The following is a 24,077-nucleotide window of genomic DNA, read 5'->3' on the forward strand; positions in this document are numbered from 1 at the left end:
CAGAAGGGCTGGAGAGCATTGCTGGAAGAAGGGACAGGAGGACTGGAGTGCATTGCAGGAAGAAGGGACAGGAAGACTGGAGTGCATTGCTGGATGAAGGGACAGGAGGACTGGAGTGCATTGCAGGAAGAAGGGACAGGAGGACTGGAGTGCATTGCAGGAAGAAGGGACAGGAGGACTGGAGTGTATTGCTGGAAGAAGGGACAGGAGGACTGGAGTGTACTGCTGTAAGAAGGGAAAGGAGGACTGGAGTGCAGTGCTGGAAGAAGGGACAGGAGGACTGGAGTACATTGCTGGAAGAAGGGACAGGAAGGGCTGAAATGCAATGCAGGAAGAAGGGACAAAATGACTGGAGTGCATTGCTGGAAGAAGGGGCAGGATGACTGGAGTGCAGTGCTGGAAGAAGGGACAGGAAGGGCTGAAATGCATTGCAGGAAGAAGGGACAGGAGGACTGGAGTGCATTGCAGGAAGAAGGTACAGCAGGACTGGAGTGCATTGCTGGAAGAAGGGACAGGAGGACTGGAGTGCATTGCAGGACGAAGGGACAGGAGGACTGGGGTGTATTGCTGGACGAAGGGACAGGAGGACTGGAGTGCATTGCTGGAAGAAAGGATAGGAGGACTGGAGTGCAGTGCTGGAAGAAGGGACAGGAGGACTGGAGTGAAATGCTGGAAGAAGGGACAGGAGGACTGGAGTGCAGTGCTGGAAGAAGGGACAGGAAGGATTGGAGTGCATTGCTGGAAGTAAGGACAGGACGACTGGATTACAGTGCTGGATAAAGGGACAGGAGGACTGGAGTGTATTGCTGGAAGAAGGGACAGGGGGACTGGAGTGCATTGCAGGAAGAAGGGACAGGAGGACTGGAGTGCATTGCTGGAAGAAGGGACAGGAGGACTGGAATGCAGTGCTAGAAGAAGGGGCAGGAGGACTGGAGTGCTGTGCTGGAAGAAGGGACAGGAGGACTGGAGTGCTGTGCTGGAAGAAGGGACAGGAGGACTGGAGTGCATTGCTGAATGAAGGGACAGGAGGACTGGAGTGCATTGCATGAAGAAGGGATAGATGGACTGGAGTGCATTGCTGGAAGACGGGACAGGAGGACTGGAGTGCAGTGCTGGAAGAAGGGAACGGAGGACTGGAGTGCATTGCAGGAAGAAGGGACAAAAGGACTAAAGTGCATTGCAGGAAGAAGGGACAAAAGGACTGGAGTGCAGTACTGGAAGAAGGGACAGGAAGGGCTGAAATGCATTGCAGGAAGAAGGGACAGGAGGACTGGAGTGCATTGCTGGAAGAAAGGAACGGAGGACAGGAGTGCATTGCAGGAAGAAGGGACAGGAGGACTGGAGTGCATTGCAGGAAGAAGGGACAGGAGGACTGGAGTGCAGTGCAGGAAGAAGGGACATGAAGGACTGGAGTGCATTGCAGGAAGAAGGGACAGAAGGACTGGAGTGCATTGCAGGAAGAAGGGACAGAAGGACTGGAGTGCATTGCTGGATGAAGGGACAGGAGGAAGTTGAGGGAGCAGTCTCCCTATATTTTCCGCACATCTTGTGACCTTCTTCCCTGTGGACGTCCTGGAGATGTTTTCTGGGGCTGAGATGAATGATGATGAGATCCCCTCTGTGTCTTCTGCCCCCGCAGTGCATGGAGCCGCTCTCTAGTCTCCATCTAAGTGCATTACCATCCCCCGGGGGCTCCGGGTTATTAGGTAAAGTGCTTCTGGCACACAGCGGGGGATGGGATAGTAGTGGTCGTTATCTTGGTAACGAGGCTAAACCTTCCGTACATTACAGAATTATCCGTGGCCTCGTTATCATCTCCTCGAGATGTTTCTGCAGAGTGAGAAGAGGCTGCGCCGCCATATGGAGCTCACTGCGCCCTCTGACAACCAAAACCATTGTAACCTGTCAGGATACCTCATTACTAAGGAAATTCAGGAGTCCAGTGTAAAGGTTCGGTCCAGAAACCCCATGAGACCAGTACAATGAATACCTACCTCCGGGTTATTAGTGGCCATTCACTACCCAGGTACATCGGTGCTGAGGAACCAATTATTGCTCTGCAGGTACACCAGTGTTACTCTAGCACTAGTGCTCCCCCCGCTGCAGGTACACCAGTGTTACTCTAGCACTAGTGCTCCCCCGCTGCAGGTACACCAGTGTTACTCTAGCACTAGTGCTCCCCCCGCTGCAGGTACACCAGTGTTACTCTAGTACCAGTGCTCCCTTGCTGCAGGTACACCAGTGTTACTCTAGCACTAGTGCTCCCCCGCTGCAGATACACCAGTGTTACTCTAGCACCAGTGCTCCCCCGCTGCAGGTACACCAGTGTTACTCTAGCACTAGTGCTCCCCCGCTGCAGGTACACCAGTGTTACTCTAGCACTAGTGCTCCCCCGGTGCAGGTACACCAGTGTTGCTCTAGTACCAGTGCTCCCCGCTGCAGGTACACCAGTGTTACTCTAGTACTAGTGCTCCCCCGCTGCAGGTACACCAGTGTTACTCTAGTACTAGTGCTCCCCCGCTGCAGGTAGACCAGTGTTACTCTAGTACTAGTGCTCCCCCGCTGCAGGTACATCAGTGTTACTCTAGCACCAGTGCTCCCCCGCTGCAGGTACACCAGTGTTACTCTAGTACTAGTGCTCCCCCGCTGCAGGTACACCAGTGTTACTCTAGCACCAGTGCTCCCCCGCTGCAGGTACACCAGTGTTACTCTAGCACTAGTGCTCCCCCGCTGCAGGTACACCAGTGTTACTCTAGTACTAGTGCTCCCCCGCTGCAGGTACATCAGTGTTACTCTAGCACTAGTGCTCCCCCGCTGCAGGTACACCAGTGTTACTCTAGCACCAGTGCTCCCCCGCTGCAGGTACATCAGTGTTACTCTAGCACCAGTGCTACCCCGCTGCAGGTACACCAGTGTTACTCTAGCACTAGTGCTCCCCCGCTGCAGGTACACCAGTGTTACTCTAGCACCAGTGCTCCCCCGCTGCAGGTGCACCAGTGTTACTCTAGTACTAGTGCTCCCCCGCTGCAGGTACATCAGTGTTACTCTAGCACCAGTGCTGCCCCGCTGCAGGTACACCAGTGTTACTCTAGTACTAGTGCTCCCCCGCTGCAGGTGCACCAGTGTTACTCTAGTACTAGTGCTCCCCCGCTGCAGGTACATCAGTGTTACTCTAGCACCAGTGCTGCCCCGCTGCAGGTACACCAGTGTTACTCTAGTACTAGTGCTCCCCCGCTGTAGGTAGACCAGTGTTACTCTAGTACTAGTGCTCCCCCGCTGCAGGTACATCAGTGTTACTCTAGCACCAGTGCTCCCCCGCTGCAGGAACACCAGTGTTACTCTAGTACTAGTGCTCCCCCGCTGCAGGTACACCAGTGTTACTCTAGCACCAGTGCTCCCCCGCTGCAGGTACACCAGTGTTACTCTAGCACTAGTGCTCCCCCGCTGCAGGTACACCAATGTTACTCTAGCACCAGTGCTCCCCCGCTGCAGGTACACCAGTGTTACTCTAGCACTAGTGCTCCCCCGCTGCAGGTACACCAGTGTTACTCTAGCACCAGTGCTCCCCCGCTGCAGGTACACCAGTGTTACTCTAGCACCAGTGCTCCCCCGCTGCAGGTACACCAGTGTTACTCTAGCACCAGTGCTCCCCCACTGCAGGTACACCAGTGTTACTCTAGTACTAGTGCTCCCCCACTGCAGGTACACCAGTGTTACTCTAGTACTAGTGCTCCCCCGCTGCAGGTACACCAGTGTTACTCTAGCACTAGTGCTCCCCCGCTGCAGGTACACCAGTGTTACTCTAGTACTAGTGCTCCCCCGCTGCAGGTACATCAGTGTTACTCTAGTACTAGTGCTCCCCCGCTGCAGGTACACCAGTGTTACTCTAGCACCAGTGCTCCCCCGCTGCAGGTACACCAGTGTTACTCTAGTACCAGTGCTCCCCCGCTGCAGGTACACCAGTGTTACTCTAGTACCAGTGCTCCCCCGCTGCAGGTACACCAGTGTTACTCTAGCACCAGTGCTCCCCCGCTGCAGGTGCACCAGTGTTACTCTTGTACTAGTGCTCCCCCGCTGCAGGTACACCAGTGTTACTCTAGTACTAGTGCTCCCCCGCTGCAGGTACACCAGTGTTACTCTAGTACTAGTGCTCCCCCGCTGCAGGTACACCAGTGTTACTCTAGTACTAGTGCTCCCCCGCTGCAGGTACACCAGTGTTACTCTAGTACTAGAGCTCCCCCCGCTTCAGGTACACCAGTGTTACTCTAGTACTAGTGCTCCCCCGCTGCAGGTACACCAGTGTTACTCTAGTACCAGTGCTCCCCCGCTGCAGGTACACCAGTGTTACTCTAGCACCAGTGCTCCCCCGCTGCAGGTGCACCAGTGTTACTCTTGTACTAGTGCTCCCCCGCTGCAGGTACACCAGTGTTACTCTAGTACTAGTGCTCCCCCGCTGCAGGTACACCAGTGTTACTCTAGCACCAGTGCTCCCCCGCTGCAGGTACACCAGTGTTACTCTAGCACTAGTGCTCCCCCGCTGCAGGTACACCAGTGTTACCCTAGCACCAGTGCTGCCCCGCTGCAGGTACATCAGTGTTACTCTAGTACTAGTGCTCCCCCGCTGCAGGTACATCAGTGTTACTCTAGCACCAGTGCTCCCCCGCTGCAGGAACACCAGTGTTACTCTAGTACTAGTGCTCCCCCGCTGCAGGTACACCAGTGTTACTCTAGCACTAGTGCTCCCCCGCTGCAGGTACATCAGTGTTACTCTAGCACCAGTGCTCCCCCGCTGCAGATACATCAGTGTTACTCTAGCACCAGTGCTCCCCCGCTGCAGGTACACCAGTGTTACTCTTGTACTAGTGCTCCCCCGCTGCAGGTGCACCAGTGTTACTCTTGTACTAGTGCTCCCCCGCTGCAGATACACCAGAGTTACTTTAGTACTAGTGCTCCCCCGCTGCAGATACACCAGTGTTACTCTAGCACCAGTGCTCCCCCGCTGCAGGTACACCAGTGTTACTCTAGCACTAGTGCTCCCCCGCTGCAGGTACACCAGTGTTACTCTAGCACTAGTGCTCCCCCGGTGCAGGTACACCAGTGTTGCTCTAGTACTAGTGATCCCCCGCTGCAGGTAGACCAGTGTTACTCTAGTACTAGTGCTCCCCCGCTGCAGGTACATCAGTGTTACTCTAGCACCAGTGCTCCCCCGCTGCAGGTACACCAGTGTTACTCTAGCACCAGTGCTCCCCCACTGCAGGTACACCAGTGTTACTCTAGTACTAGTGCTCCCCCACTGCAGGTACACCAGTGTTACTCTAGTACTAGTGCTCCCCCGCTGCAGGTACACCAGTGTTACTCTAGCACTAGTGCTCCCCCGCTGCAGGTACACCAGTGTTACTCTAGTACTAGTGCTCCCCCGCTGCAGGTACATCAGTGTTACTCTAGTACTAGTGCTCCCCCGCTGCAGGTACACCAGTGTTACTCTAGCACCAGTGCTCCCCCGCTGCAGGTACACCAGTGTTACTCTAGTACCAGTGCTCCCCCGCTGCAGGTACACCAGTGTTACTCTAGTACCAGTGCTCCCCCGCTGCAGGTACACCAGTGTTACTCTAGCACCAGTGCTCCCCCGCTGCAGGTGCACCAGTGTTACTCTTGTACTAGTGCTCCCCCGCTGCAGGTACACCAGTGTTACTCTAGTACTAGTGCTCCCCCGCTGCAGGTACACCAGTGTTACTCTAGTACTAGTGCTCCCCCGCTGCAGGTACACCAGTGTTACTCTAGTACTAGTGCTCCCCCGCTGCAGGTACACCAGTGTTACTCTAGTACTAGAGCTCCCCCCGCTTCAGGTACACCAGTGTTACTCTAGTACTAGTGCTCCCCCGCTGCAGGTACACCAGTGTTACTCTAGTACCAGTGCTCCCCCGCTGCAGGTACACCAGTGTTACTCTAGCACCAGTGCTCCCCCGCTGCAGGTGCACCAGTGTTACTCTTGTACTAGTGCTCCCCCGCTGCAGGTACACCAGTGTTACTCTAGTACTAGTGCTCCCCCGCTGCAGGTACACCAGTGTTACTCTAGCACCAGTGCTCCCCCGCTGCAGGTACACCAGTGTTACTCTAGCACTAGTGCTCCCCCGCTGCAGGTACACCAGTGTTACCCTAGCACCAGTGCTGCCCCGCTGCAGGTACATCAGTGTTACTCTAGTACTAGTGCTCCCCCGCTGCAGGTACATCAGTGTTACTCTAGCACCAGTGCTCCCCCGCTGCAGGAACACCAGTGTTACTCTAGTACTAGTGCTCCCCCGCTGCAGGTACACCAGTGTTACTCTAGCACTAGTGCTCCCCCGCTGCAGGTACATCAGTGTTACTCTAGCACCAGTGCTCCCCCGCTGCAGATACATCAGTGTTACTCTAGCACCAGTGCTCCCCCGCTGCAGGTACACCAGTGTTACTCTTGTACTAGTGCTCCCCCGCTGCAGGTGCACCAGTGTTACTCTTGTACTAGTGCTCCCCCGCTGCAGATACACCAGAGTTACTTTAGTACTAGTGCTCCCCCGCTGCAGATACACCAGTGTTACTCTAGCACCAGTGCTCCCCCGCTGCAGGTACACCAGTGTTACTCTAGCACTAGTGCTCCCCCGCTGCAGGTACACCAGTGTTACTCTAGCACTAGTGCTCCCCCGGTGCAGGTACACCAGTGTTGCTCTAGTACTAGTGATCCCCCGCTGCAGGTAGACCAGTGTTACTCTAGTACTAGTGCTCCCCCGCTGCAGGTACATCAGTGTTACTCTAGCACCAGTGCTCCCCCGCTGCAGGTACACCAGTGTTACTCTAGTACTAGTGCTCCCCCGCTGCAGGTACACCAGTGTTACTCTAGTACTAGTGCTCCCCCGCTGCAGGTACACCAGTGTTACTCTAGTACTAGTGCTCCCCCGCTGCAGGTACATCAGTGTTACTCTAGTACTAGTGCTCCCCCGCTGCAGGTACACCAGTGTTACTCTAGCACCAGTGCTCCCCCGCTGCAGGTACACCAGTGTTCTCTAGCACCAGTGCTCCCCTGCAGGTACACCAGTGTTACTCTAGTACCAGTGCTCCCCCGCTGCAGGTACACCAGTATTACTCTAGCACCAGTGCTCCCCCGCTGCAGGTACACCAGTGTTACTCTAGTACTAGTGCTTCCCCGCTGCAGGTACACCAGTGTTACTCTAGTACTAGTGCTCCCCCGCTGCAGGTACACCAGTGTTACTCTAGTACTAGTGCTCCCCCGCTGCAGGTACACCAGTGTTACTCTAGTACTAGAGCTCCCCCGCTTCAGGTACACCAGTGTTACTCTAGTACTAGTGCTCCCCCGCTGCAGGTACACCAGTGTTACTCTAGCACCAGTGCTCCCCCGCTGCAGGTACACCAGTGTTACTCTAGCACCAGTGCTCCCCCGCTGCAGGTGCACCAGTGTTACTCTTGTACTAGTGCTCACCCGCTGCCGGTGCACCAGTGTTACTCTTGTACTAGTGCTTCCCCGCTGCAGGTACACCAGTGTTACTCTAGTACTAGTGCTCCCCCGCTGCAGGTACACCAGTGTTACTCTAGCACCAGTGCTCCCCCGCTGCAGGTACACCAGTGTTACTCTAGCACTAGTGCTCCCCCGCTGCAGGTACACCAGTGTTACCCTAGTACCAGTGCTCCCCCGCTGCAGGTACACCAGTGTTACTCTAGGACCAGTGTTCCCCCGCTGCAGGTACACCAGTGTTACTCTAGCACCAGTGCTCCCCCGCTGCAGGTACACCAGTGTTACTCTAGCACCAGTGCTCCCCCGCTGCAGGTACACCAGTGTTACTCTAGCACCAGTGCTCCCCCACTGCAGGTACACCAGTGTTACTCTAGTACTAGTGCTCCCCCGCTGCAGGTACATCAGTGTTACTCTAGTACTAGTGCTCCCCCGCTGCAGGTACACCAGTGTTACTCTAGCACCAGTGCTCCCCCGCTGCAGGTACACCAGTGTTACTCTAGTACCAGTGCTCCCCCGCTGCAGGTACACCAGTGTTCTCTAGCACCAGTGCTCCCCTGCAGGTACACCAGTGTTACTCTAGTACTAGTGCTCCCCCGCTGCAGGTACACCAGTGTTACTCTAGCACCAGTGCTCCCCCGCTGCAGGTACACCAGTGTTACTCTAGCACTAGTGCTCCCCCGCTGCAGGTACACCAGTGTTACTCTAGCACCAGTGCTCCCCGCTGCGGGTACACCAGTGTTACTCTAGTACTAGTGCTTCCCAGCTGCAGGTACACCAGTGTTACTCTAGTACTAGTGCTCCCCCGCTGCAGGTACATCAGTGTTACTCTAGTACTAGTGCTCCCCCGCTGCAGGTACACCAGTGTTACTCTAGCACCAGTGCTCCCCCGCTGCAGGTACACCAGTGTTACTCTAGCACTAGTGCTCCCCCGCTGCAGGTACACCAGTGTTACTCTAGCACCAGTGCTCCCCCGCTGCAGGTACACCAGTGTTACTCTAGCACCAGTGCTCCCCCGCTGCAGGTACACCAGTGTTACTCTTGTACTAGTGCTCCCCCGCTGCAGGTACACCAGTGTTACTCTAGCACCAGTGCTCCCCCGCTGCAGGTGCACCAGTGTTACTCTTCTACTAGTGCTCCCCCGCTGCAGGTACACCAGTGTTACTCTAGTACCAGTGCTCCCCCGCTGCAGGTACACCAGTGTTACTCTAGCACCAGTGCTCCCCCGCTGCAGGTACACCAGTGTTACTCTAGTACTAGTGCTTCCCCTGCTGCAGGTATACCAGTGTTACTCTTGTACTAGTGCTCCCCCGCTGCAGGTACACCAGTGTTACTCTAGCACTAGTGCTCCCCCGCTGCAGGTACACCAGTGTTACCCTAGTACCAGTGCTCCCCCGCTGCAGGTACACCAGTGTTACTCTAGCACTAGTGCTCCCCCGCTGCAGGTACACCAGTGTTACTCTAGCACCAGTGCTCCCCCGCTGCAGGTACACCAGTGTTACTCTAGCACCAGTGCTCCCCCGCTGCAGGTACACCAGTGTTACTCTAGTACTAGTGCTCCCCCGCTGCAGGTACATCAGTGTTACTCTAGCACCAGTGCTCCCCCGCTGCAGGTGCACCAGTGTTACTCTTGTACTAGTGCTCCCCTGCTGCAGGTACACCAGTGTTACTCCAGCACTAGTGCTCCCCCGCTGCAGGTACACCAGTGTTACTCTAGCACCAGTGCTCCCCCGCTGCAGGTACACCAGTGTTACTCTAGTACTAGTGCTCCCCCACTGCAGGTACACCAGTGTTACTCTAGCACCAGTGCTCCCCCGCTGCAGGTACACCAGTGTTACTCTAGCACTAGTGCTCCCCCGCTGCAGGTACACCAGTGTTACTCTAGTACTAGAGCTCCCCCGCTTCAGGTACACCAGTGTTACTCTAGCACTTGTGCTCCCCCGCTGCAGGTACACCAGTGTTACTCTAGTACTAGTGCTCCCCCACTGCAGGTACACCAGTGTTACTCTAGCACCAGTGCTCCCCCGCTGCAGGTACACCAGTGTTACTCTAGCACTAGTGCTCCCCCGCTGCAGGTACACCAGTGTTACTCTAGTACTAGAGCTCCCCCGCTTCAGGTACACCAGTGTTACTCTAGCACTTGTGCTCCCCCGCTGCAGGTACACCAGTATTACTCTAGCACCAGTGCTCCCCCGCTGCAGGTGCACCAGTGTTACTCTTGTACTAGTGCTCCCCCGCTGCAGGTACACCAGTGTTACTCTAGTACCAGTGCTCCCCCGCTGCAGGTACACCAGTGTTACTCTAGCACCAGTGCTCCCCCGCTGCAGGTACACCAGTGTTACTCTAGTACTAGTGCTTCCCCGCTGCAGGTACACCAGTGTTACTCTAGTACTAGTGCTCCCCCGCTGCAGGTACACCAGTGTTACTCTAGCACCAGTGCTCCCCCGCTGCAGGTACACCAGTGTTACCCTAGTACCAGTGCTCCCCCGCTGCAGGTACATCAGTGTTACTCTATTACTAGTGCTCCCCCGCTGCAGGTACACCAGTGTTACTCTAGCACTAGTGCTCCCCCGCTGCAGGTACACCAGTGTTACTCTAGCACCAGTGCTCCCCCGCTGCGGGTGCACCAGTGTTACTCTTGTACTAGTGCTCCCCCGCTGCAGGTACACCAGTGTTACTCTTGTACTAGTGCTCCCCCGCTGCAGGTACACCAGTGTTACTCTAGCACCAGTGCTCCCCCGCTGCAGGTACACCAGTGTTACTCCAGCACTAGTGCTCCCCCGCTGCAGGTACACCAGTGTTACTCTAGCATTAGTGCTCCCCCGCTGCAGGTACACCAGTGTTACTCTAGTACTAGTGCTCCCCCGCTGCAGGTACACCAGTGTTACTCTAGCACTAGTGCTCCCCCGCTGCAGGTACACCAGTGTTACTCTAGCACTAGTGCTCCCCCGCTGCAGGTACACCAGTGTTACTCTAGTACTAGTGCTCCCCCACTGCAGGTACACCAGTGTTACTCTAGCACCAGTGCTCCCCCGCTGCAGGTACACCAGTGTTACTCTAGTACTAGTGCTCCCCCGCTGCAGGTGCACCAGTGTTACTCTAGCACCAGTGCTCCCCCGCTGCAGGTACACCAGTGTTACGCTAGTACTAGAGCTCCCCCGCTTCAGGTACACCAGTGTTACTCTAGCACGAGTGCTCCCCCGCTGCAGGTACACCAGTGTTACGCTAGTACTAGAGCTCCCCCGCTTCAGGTGCACCAGTGTTACTCTAGCACCAGTGCTCCCCCGCTGCAGGTACACCAGAGTTACTCTAGTACTAGTGCTCCCCCGCTGCAGGTACACCAGTGTTACGCTAGTACTAGAGCTCCCCCGCTTCAGGTACACCAGTGTTACTCTAGCACTAGTGCTCCCCCCGCTGCAGGTACACCAGTGTTACTCTAGTACTAGTGCTCCCCCGCTGCAGGTACACCAGTGTTACTCTAGCACCAGTGCTCCCCCGCTGCAGGTACACCAGTGTTACTCTAGTACTAGTGCTCCCCCGCTGCAGGTACACCAGTGTTACTCTAGCACCAGTGCTCCCCCGCTGCAGGTACACCAGTGTTACTCTAGCACCAGTGCTCCCCCGCTGCAGGTGCACCAGTGTTACTCTTGTACTAGTGCTCCCCCGCTGCAGGTACACCAGTGTTACTCTAGTACCAGTGCTCCCCCGCTGCAGGTACACCAGTGTTACTCTAGCACTAGTGCTCCCCCGCTGCAGGTACACCAGTGTTACCCTAGTACCAGTGCTCCCCCGCTGCAGGTACACCAGTGTTACTCTAGCACTAGTGCTCCCCCGCTGCAGGTACACCAGTGTTACTCTAGCACCAGTGCTCCCCCGCTGCAGGTACACCAGTGTTACTCTAGCACCAGTGCTCCCCCGCTGCAGGTACACCAGTGTTACTCTAGTACTAGTGCTCCCCCGCTGCAGGTACACCAGTGTTACTCTAGCACCAGTGCTCCCCCGCTGCAGGTACACCAGTGTTACTCTAGCACCAGTGCTCCCCCGCTGCAGGTGCACCAGTGTTACTCTTGTACTAGTGCTCCCCCGCTGCAGGTGCACCAGTGTTACTCTAGTACCAGTGCTCCCCCGCTGCAGGTACACCAGTGTTACTCTAGCACCAGTGCTCCCCCGCTGCAGGTGCACCAGTGTTACTCTAGCACCAGTGCTCCCCCGCTGGTGAGGAGGTGTCATGGCACTCGCTGTGACCCATGTATCACTGCGCCGCCTCCTTCTCTTGTTATGTATCGCACATGGATTATTTCTGATGTATCCAGTGGTGAGGAGTCGGGATGTGACTATGTGGGGGCTAATGGAGGCACATACATTATACATGACCACACTGACCCTGTGACCCCACTAATGGAGCCATTATCTTATTATACACACAGTGCGGTCACACCGAGCGCCCGCCGAGGGGCTTCCAGACGCCTCCGATGAGTGTTATGGTAATAGATAATAGGTGACATCATCAGGATCTGCTGGGACTAGTGACATCACTGGTGACATCAGCACGGGTTGTTAGAAGCCCCTCCCCCTAGATAACCCTAGGATTAGGGATTGGCTAGTGATTTTGGGCTCCATTAGATAACAAAAAATCCCCCAAGAGCTTAATCTAATGCTGGACCCCAGAGGGTGAGGAGATGACAACCGGATTAGGGCCATTAGAGGACTCTCTCCAGTGATGGCGGAGCACAGGGAGATGTTAGGGGGCGGTTGTGGGGTATTATATGACAGTATTATGTGTGTAATGATATTATTGAATGCACTCTATGGCGGTATTATTATCTGTGGGGGCCCAGACATATTGTTTTACCTGTATAGATGGGATGGATTGTGGTCTGCGGCAGGGAAGTCGCACTGCGCTCCAGGAATTACATGTAAATAATCCTCACAGCCAGGATTAGGGGAGAGTCACAGCCAGGATTAGGGGAGAGTCACAGCCAGGATTAGGGGAGAGTCACAGCCAGGATTAGGGGAGAGTCACAGCCAGGATTAGGGGGAGAGTCACAGCCAGGATTAGGGGGAGAGTCACAGCCAGGATTAGGGGGCGAGTCACAGCCAGGATTAGGGGAGAGTCACAGCCAGGATTAGGGGAGAGTCACAGCCAGGATTAGGGGAGAGTCACAGCCAGGGTGAGTCACAGTCAGGATTAGGGGGCGAGTCACAGCCAGGATTAGGGGAGAGTCACAGCCAGGATTAGGGGGTGAGTCACAGCCAGGATTAGGGGGTGAGTCACAGCCAGGGTGAGTCACAGCCAGGATTAGGGGGCGAGTCACATCCAGGATTAGGGGGCGAGTCACAGCCAGGATTAGGGGGCGAGTCACAGCCAGGATTAGGGGAGAGTCACAGCCAGGATTAGGGGAGAGTCACAGCCAGGGTGAGTCACAGTCAGGATTAGGGGGCGAGTCACAGCCAGGATTAGGGGAGAGTCACAGCCAGGATTAGGGGGTGAGTCACAGCCAGGATTAGGGGGTGAGTCACAGCCAGGATTAGGGGGAGAGTCACAGCCAGGATTAGGGGGAGAGTCACAGCCAGGATTAGGGGGAGAGTCACAGCCAGGATTAGGGGGAGAGTCACAGCCAGGATTAGGGGGAGAGTCACAGCCAGGATTAGGGGGCGAGTCACAGCCAGGATTAGGGGGCGAGTCACAGCCAGGATTAGGGGGCGAGTCACAGCCAGGATTAGGGGGTGAGTCACAGCCAGGTTTAGGGGGAGTCACGGCCATTAGCTTTGTTGTTTAGCAGAGGATGGCGGTTGTGGATGAGCGCTGCGGTATGTCAGTAACGAGACGACCTGCGCTGACACGATGTGCAGGAATCTCCCCATTATCTAAAATCTATGCTGATTATTTTGAAGATATCACGACAGAGGAAGATGTCTCATTTATAGGGCTCCAGAGAGGGCGGGACCCAGACCCACATGACCAAATGGGACTACATATAGGGATTGGACCCTAATTCACGAGCCCCACTGGAAGGGGCACTAAAAATATCAGCCACAACAGCGCTGTATCTGTCCCCCTTCTATCAGCTAAAAATTGTTTCCTTCACATCCCCATAAAATCAGTGTTATAAACTTCCCTGGTATCTAGGGATCTATAGAACGAGTCAGGTGACCTGGTCAGGGTCACATCATTACAGGTCCTTTAGGGTCTTAACATTAGCAAACCCCATGTACATATGTACTTCTCCTCCAGGCTGTCAACTGTCAATCAAGGCACATGCAATCACCTGGTTGTCTGCTCTCACACATGGTCGAACCTGACCGCGGCACCTAACTTACCTTAACATGGGTGCCGCCATCTTGGATGGCCGATCACCACCCCCTGTGATGTCATCGGAGGGCGGCGATCGGTTGGGGTGGCAGCCTAGTGTCTCATTGAGACCCACAGGCTTTCCATGTGCAATGACCTCTAATAGCCAGCAGATGGCAGACTATCAGAAATCATAGTAATATTACTATATACTGCAAGGCAGTACAGTAGTATCGCAGTATATAGTAAGAGCAATCAGACTCTGCAGGGTGAAATTACCCTGAAGGGTCTGAAATAATGGTACAAAAAAATAAAAAATAAATAGGAAAAAATAGTAAAAAAAAGTTTACATCACCCGCCTTTCCCTAGATATAAAAGCAAATAGACAGTAAAAATCAGAAACATGTTTGGTATCATCGCGTCCCAAAATGTCCGATCTATCAAAATATAATCACGATTTTTTTTTCCCGGCATTTTCCGTAATGGAAAATGGCACCCAAAGTCGAAAGTGACACTTTTTTGCCATTTAAAAAAAAAACATTAAAAATTCTATAATAAGTGATCAAAAGGCCGTACAGTCCTCAAAATAGTAGCATTAAAAACGTCATCAAAATTCACAAAAAATGACCCCACCCTCAGCTCCGTGCCCTAAAGTGTGAAAATGTTATTAGCGCCAGAAGATGGCAAAATGAAGAAATTTTTTTTTTGTACAGAAGGTTTTAATTTTTGTAAATATATGAAAACATGATAAAACCTGTACAAATGTGCTATCCTCGTGATCGGACCGAACCAAAGAATAAAGCAGACCTGTCACATGTGGCGCTCAGTGAAAGCCGTAAAATACAAGCCCACAAGAATACGGCGCAAATGCGTTTTTTCATCATTTTCACTGCATTCAGAATTTTTTTCCGGCTTCCCAGTACACGGCATGGAATATTCAATACCATCACTACGAAGTGCAGTTTGTCACGCAGAAAACAAGCCCCCGCACAGCTCTGTACATGGAGAAATAAAAATGTTACAGATTTTTGAAGGTGGGGAGTGAAAAATAAAAACGCAAAAACAAAAAAAGGGCCACGTCCTTAAGGGGTTAAAACCTCCAGCTGAGGAGCAGATTTTTGGTTATTCCAGTTTTAGTGTCCAGTACGAGGTGTCTGTGGACTCTGCATATCTTCGTCTATTACATTTAGTTGGTGTGAAACTAATTCTTTTCTGTCTGGGGCACATTTTTTTGCCATCAAATTAAAATTTTCTTGCTTTTTTTTTACTTAAATGTGACACTTTGAATCAAAATTGCAGGACTGTGCCTTTGTCTATAAACTTTTCTGTGCAATTTTAAAAATGGGACAAGTTTCTACTTTTAGAAAATATCCGGTTTGCTGGGGTGGAGTCTAATTCTTTACACGGTCATTTCGGTTTTATTTGTATAACTTGTTCTGGCCAATGGAGCGTCATCTGTCCGTATAGTCCGGCGCTGCAGAGCAGCCACAACCTCCGCAGCAGAGATAGGAGCCCACGTGTCTTGTGTATCTGTTTATTTCATGTGGTTTATCATACAAAGAACATACATGATAACACGGAGGTCATATGTGTGACATGTGCTCGCTCCTCGGAGGCGGCTTCGCTGTTCATAGCAACTAATCAGATGCCATAGTCAGACACAGGACCAAAAAATAACTGTGATCTGATTGGTCGCTAGGGTCAGCAAAGATACTATTTCTGCACTTTGCAACCTATCAAGGCGCAGCTCTGGTTTTTTAATGCTCTGAGCCCTGATTGGTTGTTTTGGGTAATAAGGTCACGACCTTGGAGAAATATACATAAAGGCTACACGATACAATCTAAGCTACGATAAAAATCTATGTGGAAATTTGTTGGGGTCCATGTGTGGGTTCTCCTGGGATAAGCGGCACTGTATATATATAGTAGCCATATAGTATCTACACCCCTGGCTGTGTAGTCAGAGACACATGGCACCACTGACGCCAACCATCGTAGGTTTACGCCCCTCTTAGAGAAGCCACGCCTTTTCTGGGGCTCACAGGTGCCCCTTTCTCGCCTTCTGCTCCCGAGCCAGCTGACACAGAGCACAGGGGCCACAGAATGTCAGACACACGCAGTCATCGCAGATCGTGCCCTGCAAGAGAAACCAAAGGTAGAGATCAGTGAGCGCCGAGCCCTGAGATCTGTAGCATCTGCAGTGGAGTCATGGGGTCTGTAGTAACTGCAGCGGAGTCCTGGCGTCTGTAGCATCTGCAGCGGAGTCCTGGGATCTGTAGTATCTGCAGTGGAGTCCTGTGGGATCCGTAGTATCTGCAGTGGAGTCCTGGGGTCTGTAGCATCTGCAGCGGAGTCCTGGGATCTCTAGTATCTAGAGTGGAGTCCTGTGGGATCTCTAGTATCTAGAGTGGAGTCCTGTGGGATCCTGAGTATCTAGAGTGGAGTCCTGGGATCTCTAGTATCTAGAGTGGAGTCCTGGGATCTCTAGTATCTAGAGTGGAGTCCTGTGGGATCTCTAGTATCTAGAGTGGAGTCCTGGGATCTCTAGTATCTAGAGTGGAGTCCTGGGATCTCTAGTATCTAGAGTGGAGTCCTGTGGGATCTCTAGTATCTAGAGTGGAGTCCTGTGGGATCTCTAGTATCTAGAGTGGAGTCCTGTGGGATCTCTAGTATCTAGAGTGGAGTCCTGTGGGATCTCTAGTATCTAGAGTGGAGTCCTGTGGGATCTCTAATATCTAGAGTGGAGTCCTGTGGGATCTCTAGTATCTAGAGTGGAGTCCTGTGGGATCTCTAGTATCTAGAGTGGAGTCCTGTGGGATCTCTAGTATCTAGAGTGGAGTCCTGTGGGATCTCTAGTATCTAGAGTGGAGTCCTGTGGGATCTCTAGTATCTAGAGTGGAGTCCTGTGGGATCCAGAGTATCTGCAGTGGAGTCCTGTGGGATCCAGAGTATCTGCAGTGGAGTCCTGTGGGATCCAGAGTATCTGCAGTGGAGTCCTGTGGGATCCAGAGTATCTAGAGTGGAGTCCTGTGGGATCTCTAGTATCTAGAGTGGAGTCCTGGGGGATCTCTAGTATCTAGAGTGGAGTCCTGGGGGATCTCTAGTATCTAGAGTGGAGTCCTGTGGGATCCAGAGTATCTGCAGTGGAGTCCTGTGGGATCCAGAGTATCTGCAGTGGAATCCTGTGGGGTCCAGAGTATCTGCAGTGGAGTCCTGTGGGATCCAGAGTATCTGCAGTGGAGTCCTGTGGGATCCAGAGTATCTGCAGTGGAGTCCTGTGGGATCCAGAGTATCTGCAGTGGAGTCCTGTGGGATCCAGAGTATCTGCAGCGGAGTCCTGTGGGATCCAGAGTATCTGCAGTGGAGTCCTGTGGGATCCAGAGTATCTAGAGTGGAGTCCTGTGGGATCTCTAGTATCTAGAGTGGAGTCCTGTGGGATCTCTAGTATCTAGAGTGGAGTCCTGTGGGATCTCTAGTATCTAGAGTGGAGTCCTGTGGGATCCAGAGTATCTGCAGTGGAGTCCTGTGGGATCCAGAGTATCTGCAGTGGAGTCCTGTGGGATCCAGAGTATCTGCAGTGGAGTCCTGTGGGATCCAGAGTATCTAGAGTGGAGTCCTGTGGGATCTCTAGTATCTAGAGTGGAGTCCTGGGGGATCTCTAGTATCTAGAGTGGAGTCCTGGGGGATCTCTAGTATCTAGAGTGGAGTCCTGTGGGATCCAGAGTATCTGCAGTGGAGTCCTGTGGGATCCAGAGTATCTGCAGTGGAATCCTGTGGGGTCCAGAGTATCTGCAGTGGAGTCCTGTGGGATCCAGAGTATCTGCAGTGGAGTCCTGTGGAGTCCGGTGTATCTGCAGCGGAGTCCTGTGGGATCCAGAGTATCTGCAGTGGAGTCCTGTGGGATCCAGAGTATCTGCAGCGGAGTCCTGTGGGATCCGGAGTGTTTGCTGCAGAGTCCTGCGGAGTGATATGATTAAATCCTTACACAGAAATCCCTATAATTCTTACCGGAATACGATGACGTTCTCTTAAGCCAGTCCGTAAGGCGAGCATAGTGCCCCCTACCAGTGGCAGACAGCAGCACTCCCCGAATTCAGACGCCACTCTGCAGGCCAAGATGAGAGGACAGAAAGTTCCACACGCACCTGGAGGAGACAAAATCAGATCATCAGCCGCAGGAGCATCACTACAGGCGTCTCCATAACACTGACACCAGCTCACAGATCCACAGCTAAAGAGAGGAACCAGCAGCTCTGTCATCAGCCGCAGGAGCATCACTACAGGCGTCGCCATAACACTGACACCAGCTCACAGATCCACAGCTAAAGAGAGAAACCAGCAGCTCTGTCATCAGCCGCAGGAGCATCACTACAGGCGTCTCCATAACACTGACACCAGCTCACAGATCCACAGCTAAAGAGAGGAACCAGCAGCTCTGTCATCAGCCGCAGGAGCAGGAGCATCACTACAGGCGTCTCCATAACACTGACACCAGCTCACAGATCCACAGCTAAAGAGAGGAACCAGCAGCTCTGTCATCAGGAGCAGGAGCATCACTACAGGCGTCTCCATAACACTGACACCAGCTCACAGATCCACAGCTAAAGAGAGGAACCAGCAGCTCTGTCATCAGCCGCAAGAGCAGGAGCATCACTACAGGCGTCTCCATAACACTGAGACCAGCTCACAGATCCACAGCTAAAGAGAGGAACCATCAGCTCTGTCATCAGCCGCAGGAGCAGGAGCATCACTACAGGCGTCTCCATAACACTGAGACCAGCTCACAGATCCACAGCTAAAGAGAGGAACCAGCAGCTCTGTCATCAGCCGCAGGAGCATCACTACAGGCGTCTCCATAACACTGACACCAGCTCACAGATCCACAGCTAAAGAGAGGAACCATCAGCTCTGTCATCAGCCGCAGGAGCATCACTACAGGCGTCTCCATAACACTGACACCAGCTCACAGATCCACAGCTAAAGAGAGGAACCAGCAGCTCTGTCATCAGCCGCAGGAGCAGGAGCATCACTACAGGCGTCTCCATAACACTGAGACCAGCTCACAGATCCACAGCTAAAGAGAGGAACCAGCAGCTCTGTCATCAGCCGCAGGAGCATCACTACAGGCGTCTCCATAACACTGACAACAGCTCACAGATCCACAGCTAAAGAGGGGAACCAGCAGCTCTGTCATCAGCCGCAGGAGCATCACTACAGGCGTCTCCATAACACTGAGACCAGCTCACAGATCCACAGCTAAAGAGAGAAACCAGCAGCTCTGTCATCAGCCGCAGGAGCATCACTACAGGCGTCTCCATAACACTGAGACCAGCTCACAGATCCACAGCTAAAGAGAGGAACCAGCAGCTCTGTCATCAGCCGCAGGAGCATCACTACAGGCCTCTCCATAACACTGAGACCAGCTCACAGATCCACAGCTAAAGAGAGGAACCAGCAGCTCTGTCATCAGCCGCAGGAGCATCACTACAGGCGTCTCCATAACACTGACACCAGCTCACAGATCCACAGCTAAAGAGAGAAACCAGCAGCTCTGTCATCAGCCGCAGGAGCATCACTACAGGCGTCTCTATAACACTGACACCAGCTCACAGATCCACAGCTAAAGAGAGGAACCAGCAGCTCTGTCATCAGCCTCAGGACCATCACTACAGGCATCTCCATAACACTGACACCAGCTCACAGATCTACAGCTAAAGAGAGAAACCAGCAGCTGTGTCATCAGGAGCAGGAGCATCACTACAGGCGTCTCCATAACACTGACACCAGCTCACAGATCCACAGCTAAAGAGAGGAACCAGCAGCTCTGTCATCAGCCGCAGGAGCAGGAGCATCACTACAGGCATCTCCATAACACTGACAGCAGCTCACAGATCCACAGCTAAAGAGAGGAACCAGCAGCTCTGTCATCAGCCGCAGGAGCAGGAGCATCACTACAGGCGTCTTCATAACACTGACACCAGCTCACAGATCCACAGCTAAAGAGAGAAACCAGCAGCTCTGTCATCAGCCGCAGGAGCATCACTACAGGCGTCTCCATAACACTGACACCAGCTCACAGATCCACAGCTAAAGAGAGAAACCAGCAGCTCTGTCATCAGCCGCAGGAGCATCACTACAGGCGTCTCCATAACACTGACACCAGCTCACAGATCCACAGCTAAAGAGAGAAACCAGCAGCTCTGTCATCAGCCGCAGGAGCAGATGCATCACTACAGGCATCTCCATAACACTGACACCAGCTCACAGATCCACAGCTACAGAGAGAAACCAGCAGCTCTGCATCAGGAGCAGGAGCATCACTACAGGCATCTCCATAACACTGAGACCAGCTCACAGATCCACAGCTAAAGAGAGAAACCAGCAGCTCTGTCATCAGCCGCAGGAGCAGGAGCATCACTACAGGCGTCTCCATAACACTGAGACCAGCTCACAGATCCACAGCTAAAGAGAGAAACCAGCACCTCTGTCATCAGCCGCAGGAGCATCACTACAGGCATCTCCATAACACTGAGACCAGCTCACAGATCCACAGCCAAAGAGAGAAACCAGCAGCTCTGTCATCAGCCGCAGGAGCATCACTACAGGCGTCTCCATAACACTGACACCAGCTCACAGATCCACAGCTAAAGAGAGAAACCAGCAGCTCTGTCATCAGCCGCAGCCGCAGGAGCATCACTACAGGCATCTCCATAAAACTGAGACCAGCTCACAGATCCATAGCTAAAGAGAGGAACCAGCAGCTCTGTCATCAGCCACAGGAGCATCACTACAGGCGTCTCCATAAAACTGAGACCAGCTCACAGATCCACAGCTAAAGAGAGAAACCAGCAGCTCTGTCATCAGCCGCAGCCGCAGGAGCATCACTACAGGCATCTCCATAAAACTGAGACCAGCTCACAGATCCATAGCTAAAGAGAGAAACCAGCAGCTCTGTCATCAGCCGCAGCCGCAGGAGCATCACTACAGGCGTCTTCATAACACTGACACCAGCTCACAGATCCACAGCTAAAGAGAGAAACCAGCAGCTCTGTCATCAGCCGCAGGAGCAGGAGCATCACTACAGGCGTCTCCATAACACTGACACCAGCTCACAGATCCACAGCTAAAGAGAGAAACCAGCAGCTCTGGAGCAGGAGCATCACTACAGCCGTCTCCATAACACTGAGACCAGCTCACAGATCCACAGCTAAAGAGAGAAACCAGCAGCTCTGTCATCAGCCGCAGGAGCAGGAGCATCACTACAGGCGTCTCCATAACACTGACAACAGCTCACAGATCCACAGCTAAAGAGAGAAACCAGCAGCTCTGTCATCAGCCTCAGGACCATCACTACAGGTGTCTCCATAACACTGACACCAGCTCACAGATCCACAGCTAAAGAGAGAAACCAGCAGCTCTGTCATCAGCCGCAGGAGCATCACTACAGGCGTCTCCATAACACTGACACCAGCTCACAGATCCACAGTCTAAGAGAGAAACCAGCAGCTCTGTCATCAGCCGCAGGAGCAGGAGCATCACTACAGGCGTCTCCATAACACTGACACCAGCTCACAGATCCACAGCTAAAGAGAGGAACCAGCAGCTCTGTCATCAGCCGCAGGAGCAGGAGCATCACTACAGGCGTCTCCATAACACTGACACCAGCTCACAGATCCACAGCTAAAGAGAGAAACCAGCAGCTCTGTCATCAGCCGCAGGAGCATCACTACAGGCATCTCCATAACACTGACACCAGCTCACAGATCTACAGCTAAAGAGAGAAACCAGCAGCTCTGTCATCAGCCGCAGGAGCAGGAGCATCACTACAGGCATCTCCATAACACTGACACCAGCTCACAGATCCACAGCTAAAGAGAGAAACCAGCAGCTTTGTCATCAGCCGCAGGAGCATCACTACAGGCGTCTCCATAACACTGACACCAGCTCACAGATCCACAGCTAAAGAGAGAAACCAGCAGCTCTGTCATCAGCCGCAGGAGCAGGAGCATCACTACAGGCGTCTCCATAACACTGACACCAGCTCACAGATCCACAGCTAAAGAGAGAAACCAGCAGCTCTGTCATCAGCCGCAGGAGCAGCAGCATCACTACAGGCGTCTCCATAACACTGACACCAGCTCACAGATCCACAGCTAAAGAGAGAAACCAGCAGCTCTGTCATCAGCCGCAGGAGCAGGAGCATCACTACAGACGTCTCCATAACACTGAGAACAGCTCACAGATCCACAGCTAAAGAGAGAAACCAGCAGCTCTGTCATCAGCCGCAGGAGCATCACTACAGACGTCTCCATAACACTGAGACCAGCTCACAGATCCACAGCTAAAGAGAGAAACCAGCAGCTCTGTCATCAGCCGCAGGAGCATCACTACAGGCGTCTCCATAACACTGACACCAGCTCACAGATCCACAGCTAAAGAGAGAAACCATCAGCTCTGTTATCAGCCGCAGGAGCAGGAGCATCACTACAGGCGTCTCCATAACACTGACACCAGCTCACAGATCCACAGCTAAAGAGAGGAACCAGCAGCTCTGTCATCAGCCTCAGGACCATCACTACAGGCATCTCCATAACACTGACACCAGCTCACAGATCCACAGCTAAAGAGAGAAACCAGCAGCTCTGTCATCAGCCGCAGGAGCAGGAGCAGGAGCATCACTACAGGCGTCTCCATAACACTGACACCAGCTCACAGATCCACAGCTAAAGAGAGAAACCAGCAGCTCTGTCATCAGCCGCAGGAGCAGGAGCAGGAGCATCACTACAGGCGTCTCCATAACACTGACACCAGCTCACAGATCCACAGCTAAAGAGAGGAACCAGCAGCTCTGTCATCAGCTGCAGGAGCAGGAGCATATTTAGGCGTCTCCATAACACTGAGACCAGCTCACAGATCCACAGCTAAAGAGAGGAACCAGCAGCTCTGTCATCAGCCGCAGGAGCAGGAGCATCACTACAGGCGTCTCCATAACACTGACACCAGCTCACAGATCCACAGCTAAAGAGAGGAACCAGCAGCTCTGTCATCAGCCGCAGGAGCATCACTACAGGCGTCTCCATAACACTGACAGCAGCTCACAGATCCACAGCTAAAGAGAGAAACCAGCAGCTCTGTCATCAGCCGCAGGAGCAGGAGCATCACTACAGGCGTCTCCATAACACTGACACCAGCTCACATAACCACAGTTAAAGAGAGAAACCAGCAGCTCTGTCATCAGCCGCAGGAGCATCACTACAGGCGTCTCCATAACACTGACACCAGCTCACAGATCCACAGCTAAAGAGAGAAACCAGCAGCTCTGTCATCAGCCGCAGGAGCATCACTACAGGCGTCTCCATAACACTGACACCAGCTCACAGATCCACAGCTAAAGAGAGAAACCAGCAGCTCTGTCATCAGGAGCAGGAGCATATTTAGGCGTCTCCATAACACTGACACCAGCTCACAGATCCACAGCTAAAGAGAGAAACCAGCAGCTCTGTCATCAGCCGCAGGAGCAGGAGCATCACTACAGGCGTCGCCATAACACTGACACCAGCTCACAGATCCACAGCTAAAGAGAGAAACCAGCAGCTCTGTCATCAGCCGCAGGAGCAGGAGCAGGAGCAGGAGCATCACTACAGGCGTCTCCATAACACTGACACCAGCTCACAGATCCACAGCTAAAGAGAGAAACCAGCAGCTCTGTCATCAGCCGCAGGAGCAGGAGCAGGAGCAGGAGCATCACTACAGGCGTCTCCATAACACTGACACCAGCTCACAGATCCACAGCTAAAGAGAGGAACCAGCAGCTCTGTCATCAGCCACAGGAGCAGGAGCATCACTACAGGCGTCGCCATAACACTGACACCAGCTCACAGATCCACAGCTAAAGAGAGAAACCAGCAGCTCTGTCATCAGCCGCAGGAGCAGGAGCATCACTACAGGCGTCTCCATAACACTGACACCAGCTCACAGATCCACAGCTAAAGAGAGGAACCAGCAGCTCTGTCATCAGCCGCAGGAGCAGGAGCATCACTACAGGCGTCTCCAGAACACTGACACCATCTCACAGATCCACAGCTAAAGAGAGGAACCAGCAGCTCTGTCATCAGCCGCAGGAGCATCACTACAGATGTCTCCATAACACTAACACCAGCTCACAGATCCACAGCTAAAGAGAGAAACCAGCAGCTCTGTCATCAGCCGCAGGAGCATCACTACAGGCGTCGCCATAACACTGACACCAGCTCACAGATCCACAGCTAAAGAGAGAAACCAGCA

At 53.3% G+C, this 24,077-nt stretch overlaps 1 protein-coding gene across 2 annotated transcripts in view; it reads right to left on the bottom strand.

Moving 5' to 3' along the window:
- Positions 1-15,313: 15,313 nt before the first annotated feature.
- LOC140106873 (cornifelin homolog A-like) overlaps positions 15,314-24,077 on the bottom strand; it is a 32,401-nt gene continuing 23,637 nt past the window's right edge. For both annotated transcript variants that reach the window (XM_072131500.1, XM_072131499.1), the window contains 2 exons: positions 17,802-17,938; positions 15,314-15,930 (listed from right to left, as the gene is read on the bottom strand). In XM_072131500.1, coding sequence (XP_071987601.1) covers positions 15,832-15,930; positions 17,802-17,938 — 236 coding nt within the window. In that variant the 3' untranslated portion in view covers positions 15,314-15,831. The remainder of the gene's footprint in view (positions 15,931-17,801; positions 17,939-24,077) is intronic.

Source organism: Engystomops pustulosus, unplaced genomic scaffold (genome assembly GCF_040894005.1).
Source record: "Engystomops pustulosus unplaced genomic scaffold, aEngPut4.maternal MAT_SCAFFOLD_35, whole genome shotgun sequence".
Lineage (NCBI taxonomy): Eukaryota > Metazoa > Chordata > Amphibia > Anura > Leptodactylidae > Engystomops > Engystomops pustulosus.